Source organism: Euphorbia lathyris, chromosome 4 (assembly GCF_963576675.1).
Source record: "Euphorbia lathyris chromosome 4, ddEupLath1.1, whole genome shotgun sequence".
Lineage (NCBI taxonomy): Eukaryota > Viridiplantae > Streptophyta > Magnoliopsida > Malpighiales > Euphorbiaceae > Euphorbia > Euphorbia lathyris.
In genome coordinates, this window is record NC_088913.1 from 30,528,352 (window position 1) to 30,534,903 (window position 6,552).

Here is a 6,552-nt window from a genome sequence, read left to right on the forward strand (position 1 = left end):
GGGTGTCTTTGTTGTATGTGTAGCAAATACAAAGAGTGTGATAAGTGGGTGAGCATATAAATTAGATAAAAGGGTATAATTGTGTGTGAGTGGTAGTAAACCTTGTAAGGTTTTATTTTTTGTATTAATAAAATCAAGTCTTTTCAATTAACTCCTCCATCCTAAATTTAACATAATTGATGTCTCATCAATCAAATACCAAACAAATATTCACTCTATTGCAAAAGAAAAAGAGTAGCTGTTAATTTTTTAATATTTCAAGTAATTGAATTTTGATTTTTTCAATTAATATTGTAAAAACAATAACCATTGGATTTTTTTACCACAATTACAAAAAAGCAGACATCGAATCTTCAAGTGAAAACTCAGTGATTTTGAAGCAATCTTCAAGTGAAAGAAAATCAAGACATTCCGTGCAAATAAAACTTGAAACATTAAAAAGACTTCGCCAAAAAAAAAAAAAAAGGATATTAGTAAATTTTGAGAAGTCAATATTAAATAATTTATTTATTTAACTGACAATTTCAGGTTAGCGATACAAAGCTGGTAGAACGACAAGACCATCCAAAAGATGGGACAGGAAGAGGAGGGAGTTCATGATTGTCAAAAGAGTAGAGTAGATGAACTCCGCACTTTTTCACCGTGAAATTACTACACTCAGTGTGAGCAGAGAATCGAAACGAAGCCTCTGTGAACCTGTTTTTGTCTTTGAGATGAAATATGTAAACCCAAACCAAATTGTTCTCAAAGATCGGCGCATACTTAGGCTCGGAAAAATTGTCCCAATAAATCGGACGAGAGCAACACTCATTAAGAGAACATCCGGACTCAGTCACAAAACAACTTTGACACTCTATACGCGGTTCAATTCGAAAATGGGGATCAAAATAATCTCCAGACTCAGCTAATTCTGTGGCAGTTTCAGCCTGGTTATCTGTGGATGCCACAACAACAGCAGAAAAAACTACAACCATGAAGTCAAGTGGAAACGGTTCCATTGAGATGAAGATGGTTGATCCATTCTCATTTTTATGTTTCATTTTTGGCGGTAATTCGTCTCCCGCAATACAAACAGCAAAAGATAAACCGTAAACGAGCACCTCCTTGCGAAACACCTGTATAATGACAATCATCACCAGTCATGAACATACAAGATATACATAAAAGATGAAAGGTAAGAGAGAAGCACCTGATCATAGAAAAGCACCTGATCAGGTTTAGGAAAATGTCTTAACTGAGGCCATATATTTTCAATTCCCAAGATTACATCATCCATAATCTTTATGCCCCAGCTTCGGTCCAAATTAATGCAATTCCTAGCATCTAGCATGTGCAAGAAGTTCATGTTCACTTGTGTGAATGACGACATTGTTTCCAAACAAGTGCAGTTTTGAATCGACAGATCTTCTAGAGTTGACGGAAGCTCTGGTATATATTCAAGTATCTTGTTGCCCCTTAAATAAAGTCTTTTCAACTTGGAAAGTTGTTTGATGGTCGCAGGGAGCTGCTTTAAATTATTCCCACCTAAATATAATCCCCATAATGACTTCAAAGAGCCAAGACTCTCTGAAATTTCTGAAAGCCCACAATCTTGCAGAAGGAGCCTTTTCAGAGAGGGCAAGCCTGTGAAAGGAGGCAATATCAAATCTCTGCATCCACTACAACTCAAAAATTCAAGCTTGACCAACCAGTTGACGCTAGATGGTAGTATTCTAAGACCACTTCTGGTTACATCAAGTTTCTCTAGAGATTTCAGATTCCCAATGTTCTCTGGCAATTCCTTCAGATTTTGACACTCACTTATGGAAAGAGATTTAAGAGACTTCAGACTGCAAGTGCTGTCTGGAAGATTCGTCAGTTTTAAGCAACCCTCAAGATTAAGAAGCTCAAGAAGTTGCAACTCCCCAATATTGCTCGAGAAGACTTTGGAGACTGGTGCATGATTTCATCTCCAATTTAGTAAGTTGAGAGCAATGCTTAATTGACAATGGCACCTGTTTCACTGCAGTTTTATTCAAAACCAGACATCTTAAACTCCTTGGTATTTTCGGAAAATCTGTGATGTTTGAGCAATCTTCAAGTGAAAGAAAATCAAGACGTTCCATATAAAGAAAACTTGAAAAATAGCAAAGACTTCTGCAACTTTCAAGATTCAAATGTCGAAGTTCACTGTCATATAATCTAGTGGAACGAATCTCAACCAAACTTGTACAACCTCTCAAATGTAAAATCTCAAGTTTTGGAAATTTAGACAAATCTGCAATTCTGATTAGCTTTACTGAGTAACTGAGGTCCATCAACTTTAAACTCTCAAAACACTGCAAAGAAATTACATCCAAAATTTTAAACGATATTTTATATAAATGATTTTATGAAAAATACCAAAAAAATACCTGATATTTTGTGCAAAGTTGTTCAACATGGCTATGAATCAAATGAAGTTGAACAAGATTCTTTGGGCAAAATTTTAATGGCAAGGATTTTGACGGATATCCATACCAGTAGAGATATCTTAGCTCATCTGGTAAGAAGTTGAGAAGGCCTCTTGTGTGTTGCTGCCAACAGAGGTATCTTGGTTGTAGGATTCTGATCACTCCATTGCATGAATTGTATAATTCTTCTTTTGGATAGTAATAAGGATTATAAAATTTGAGGAGTCGAAGCCTTTTCATTCTTGTAAAGACAGTGGAAATTAAATTGATATCTCCAGTTTTGGATATGTCCAAAGATATGCTTTCAACTGAAATTGCTCCCTAGAAAAACAAAAAACATAACAATCAATTTCTGTAAAAAGAGATAGGTCGTAAGTCGTAACTTTGGGTACTGAACTTGAATAAAAACATATATCATATACATTATTGTTGTTGATTCATACCAAATCTTTTGTCAAAACATTATAGATATCCTGAGGAACCCACAACCTGCTACAATTCCAAGGCTCTTCAATGCATTTTTCCCGAACGATATCTCTTCCCATTTGCTGAAGTAAATCATGCATATCTAACTTGTTCTCAGAAATAGTGATAAGGGCCTTATTAAGAAGAATTCTGATACCAATTATTGCATTAAAACCACAACTTCGTAGGAGACTTTCAGTATTATCTCTATCCTCCCCTTTAAAGAAACATGCAATGTCTAGAAAAATTTCCTTCTCCATATAATCCAATTCATCATAACTTATCTTTAATACATTCTGAATTTTGTTGTCGGCCATAGCATTCAATTTCTCCAACTGATCTTCCCATTCTCTTATATTCTTGTTGTGTAATGTGGAACCCAAAACTTTAAGAGCTAACGGAATGCCTTTAGCATATGCTACTACCTTTCTTGCTAGCTCTGTGTATTCATCTGATGGTGAATGTTGCTTAAAAGCGTGTAAGCTAAGGAGCTGAAGAGCTTCACCATAATCTAATTCTTCAACTTCACAAATCTCATCAGCACCCCCATTCATGAGAATTTGTTTATCTCTACTAGTCATAATAACTCTACTTCCTGGGCCGTACGTTTCATGTTTTCCAATTAGAAGTTCTATTTGCTCTGGATCACTCACATCATCAAGAACAATAATAACTTTTTTTCTCTTCATCCATTTCCATATGAAAGAGGATACATGAATATTGGGCCTTCCTGAATTTGGAATTTCTTTCAACAATAATTGGGATTGAATCTCATGCTGTAAATCATCTAATGTGTATTTTTCCAGTCTTTCTCTGACGTTTGCCACAAAATATGCACTCTCAAACTTGGAACAGATTTGGGCATATATTTTGCGAGCTATGGTTGTTTTACCTATGCCGCCCATACCCCAAATTCCTAAAAACCATACATCTTTTGATCCGATACAGAGTTTTGATTCGATATCAGTGAGACGTGAACCAATTCCAATCAAACCATCATCTATAGAGCCGTAAGAAAATGCATGATTTACTGTCTTATGGATGAGACTAACAACTTCCTCAATTAGCTTTGATTCAGGCCTGATTACATTAAAGCGAGCACTTATAAGTAAAAGCAAACATCTATAGAAATTTATGCACTTCATGGAATGGATTAATAAGCATAGAGATTTTTTTGAAAACCAAACCTGAATGTACCTGAAATTCTGTGAATCGAAGCCAGATACCTCTGCTGTTTCTCTGATAGCATTGCTCCAGCTGTCCATTTTGCTCATAAATTCTTCTCCAACTAATCCTTTAAATGCTTCCGCAAAACTCCCTGTCAATTCCTGAACATCAGTTGGATCCACATGGTAGAAAATCGGTACTACTATTTGTCCCATCCTTTTCTTGCAATCGACTATCTTCACAAGTTCATCTAGACACCATGGAGAATTTGCATAATTTTCTGAGAAGATGACAAGTGCAACATGTGATTCTTCGATGACACGCAAGAGAGCAGGCGAAATCTCGTCTCCTCTTTCAAGGTTTTCATCCTTGAAAGTAACAATTTGCTTTTGACGTAAAGCATGGAAGAGATGACTGAGAAAGCCATCACGAACATCTCTGCCTCTAAAACTGATGAAGACATCATAATTCCACTGAGATGTAGGGGAGCAAGTGGAAGCCATAGTAGTAGTATGCAATAAAAGAAGATAAAAGATGTGTAAAAGGAGAGCAATTCAGATGAAGATGTGTGATAAAGTATTATGAGAAGAAGTCTTTATGAGTTATAGAAATTAGCAGAAACATCAGTGGTAGTGATTTTCGATCATAGTTTCCTATTAAATTTCCAAAGACTTTCTGATGTAGAAAAACGTATGCTTTTCAATCAATAATTGATAGGGTAAATTACACCCATGGCTACTAAACTTTGTCCATTTAACATTGTGGTCACTGAATTTCAATTCTTAATTGTACGGCCACTAAACTTCACACTTTTTAACACCGGTGGCTATTCAACACCTCAAAACGACCATTGACGGTCTAAAAATAAAAAATTCGAAGAGTTAATGATATTCTAAAAAACTTTAATTCTTGAAAATTTTCATTTTGAGGTCATTTAGATGTTGTTTGGTTAAGAGAGAAAGTGAATTTTTAGAGAGAGCGCGCTCCAAAAAAGAGGTTATTTTGGAAAATAAAAAATGTGGTTTCATACTAAATGTCCTTTTAAGCAACTTTAATTTTTGAATATTTTCATTTTGAAGTCGTTAACGAGTTAGTTAAAGTTAAGTGGTCACCGGTGTTATGACCATTGATAAGGTATGTGAAACAAGCCCCTTAAGCCCACTAGAGTACAGATGGAGGCCCAAGCCCACTAACAGAGGCCTATAAATAGACTCATTGAATTAAGGTAAGGGGAGACATAGACAATTGTTCTTCGATTATATGCTTAGATATCACCTAGAACTACTAACTTTCTTGAAGGGACCGCTCCCCGCACAGGGACGTTACTCGAAGGATCCAAGGTGTCGAGGAGCTAACCGGGCCACTGTAGTTCGTTACCTAATTAACCATTAAGAATTGAAGTTCAGTGGCCACAATGTTAAGATGGGTAAAGTTCAGTGGCCATGGGTGTAATTTAGTCTCTATCATACCAAACAAATAGTAATTGAATCAGAGAAAACGCGTAGCTGTTCATTTTTTAATATTTCAAGTAATTGAATTTTTATTTTTTTTCAATTAATATTGTAAAAACAATAACCATTGAATTTTTCGACCACAATCACAACCACCTACAGAATACCTAAAAAATAATTCATACAGATTTTGGTTTCTCTAACACATCCAATCGGTACACCGAGAATGAAAATCTGAGATTAGTACATATAATAGCTTATAGTATCATTCACCCCCAAACAGGGAATAAGTCGGACAGCAACTAAATATGCAATTTCTGAAACAACATACGTTTTGAGGAATTGAAGGAAAATAAAAGATGGAAATCGGTTACCTCAACAGGTCCAAACAATTACACTGGCGACGCAATGAAAATCCCCCCGTTGGGCCCTTTGAATAAATCGAGTATATGGTGCATCGCATAGCAGCTTCTACAGACAGCAATGGCGCTTTGGGTTTTACATTTTGGTTCTTCCTTCTCCTTCAACACTGAATTTTTCATTTAAAGGTACGGATTAAGAATCCATAGGATTTCTTTCTAAATTGATCATATTTAAATTTAAATTATAACTTCACATCAAATTATTCAATTTTTTATAAATTTATTTACTCTTTAATGGATGTCAAAAGTAAATTTTTATAAGTAAAGGCGTAGCACAAGGGTATACAACACAAAACGGGGTAAGAAAACGCCTATAGGCTCTTACTCCAAAATCTTCCTCGAGTCTCGTGTCGGCTAGTCCAGCTTCAATGTAAGTAAATAAGAATAATGGAAGGTTAAATTAGGATTGAGTGTGGATTTCGGAGATTCTTGAATCGGATTGAATATCCGAAAAAAAATCTAAAATTGGATAGAATTGTTGATTTTTTTTATATGACAGAACTGAATTGTACGGTTGATTTAATTAGGTACAATTATTTTCAAATTCCTAATATTACTGAGTAAATATGTTGGAGATTTTAGAACTGGGCTGAATATCCGGGAAAAAAAACAGAA

General features: G+C 35.3%; 2 protein-coding genes across 5 annotated transcripts; both read right to left on the minus strand.

The window, feature by feature from the left end:
• Positions 1 to 451: 451 nt before the first annotated feature.
• On the minus strand, positions 452 to 1,509 carry LOC136226177 (uncharacterized). The gene is made up of 2 exons (XM_066014514.1): positions 1,208 to 1,509; positions 452 to 1,115 (listed from the first exon to the last, which is right to left on the minus strand). The coding sequence occupies exons 1-2, from the start codon at positions 1,367 to 1,369 to the stop codon at positions 525 to 527; spliced, it is 753 nt and encodes a 250-aa protein (XP_065870586.1). The 5' UTR covers positions 1,370 to 1,509; the 3' UTR covers positions 452 to 524.
• Positions 1,510 to 1,742: 233 nt separating this feature from the next.
• Positions 1,743 to 6,223, minus strand: LOC136226176 (disease resistance protein RPV1-like). Of its 4 annotated transcripts, none has more exons than XM_066014510.1 (5): positions 5,890 to 6,223; positions 4,095 to 4,514; positions 2,876 to 3,977; positions 2,394 to 2,753; positions 1,743 to 2,318 (listed from the first exon to the last, which is right to left on the minus strand). In XM_066014510.1, exons 1-5 carry the CDS (start codon positions 5,976 to 5,978, stop codon positions 1,887 to 1,889), a joined length of 2,403 nt encoding a protein of 800 aa, XP_065870582.1. In that variant the 5' UTR covers positions 5,979 to 6,223; the 3' UTR covers positions 1,743 to 1,886. The 4 variants fall into 4 exon arrangements, with proteins under 4 accessions (XP_065870582.1, XP_065870584.1, XP_065870583.1 ...); XM_066014512.1 differs by having other exon boundaries at positions 4,095 to 4,537; positions 5,890 to 6,022; XM_066014511.1 differs by lacking the exon at positions 5,890 to 6,223 and having other exon boundaries at positions 4,095 to 5,720.
• Between the last annotated feature and the right edge of the window lie 329 nt (positions 6,224 to 6,552).

What these genes read in the sequence shown, in the direction of transcription:
- LOC136226177 (XM_066014514.1), bottom strand. Translation starts at nt 1,369, where the DNA reads ATGTCGTCATTCACACAAGTGAACATGAACTTCTTGCACATGCTAGAT. An exon ending in ATTTTCCTAAACCTGATCAG is followed by an intron (nt 1,116 to 1,207) that starts GTGCTTTTCTAT and finishes GTCATTATACAG; the next exon opens with GTGTTTCGCAAGGAGGTGCT.
- LOC136226176 (XM_066014510.1), bottom strand. Translation starts at nt 5,978, where the DNA reads ATGCGATGCACCATATACTCGATTTATTCAAAGGGCCCAACGGGGGGA. An exon ending in TTCGATTCACAGAATTTCAG is followed by an intron (nt 3,978 to 4,094) that starts GTACATTCAGGT and finishes TAATGTAATCAG; the next exon opens with GCCTGAATCAAAGCTAATTG. An exon ending in ATGTTTTGACAAAAGATTTG is followed by an intron (nt 2,754 to 2,875) that starts GTATGAATCAAC and finishes TTGTTTTTCTAG; the next exon opens with GGAGCAATTTCAGTTGAAAG.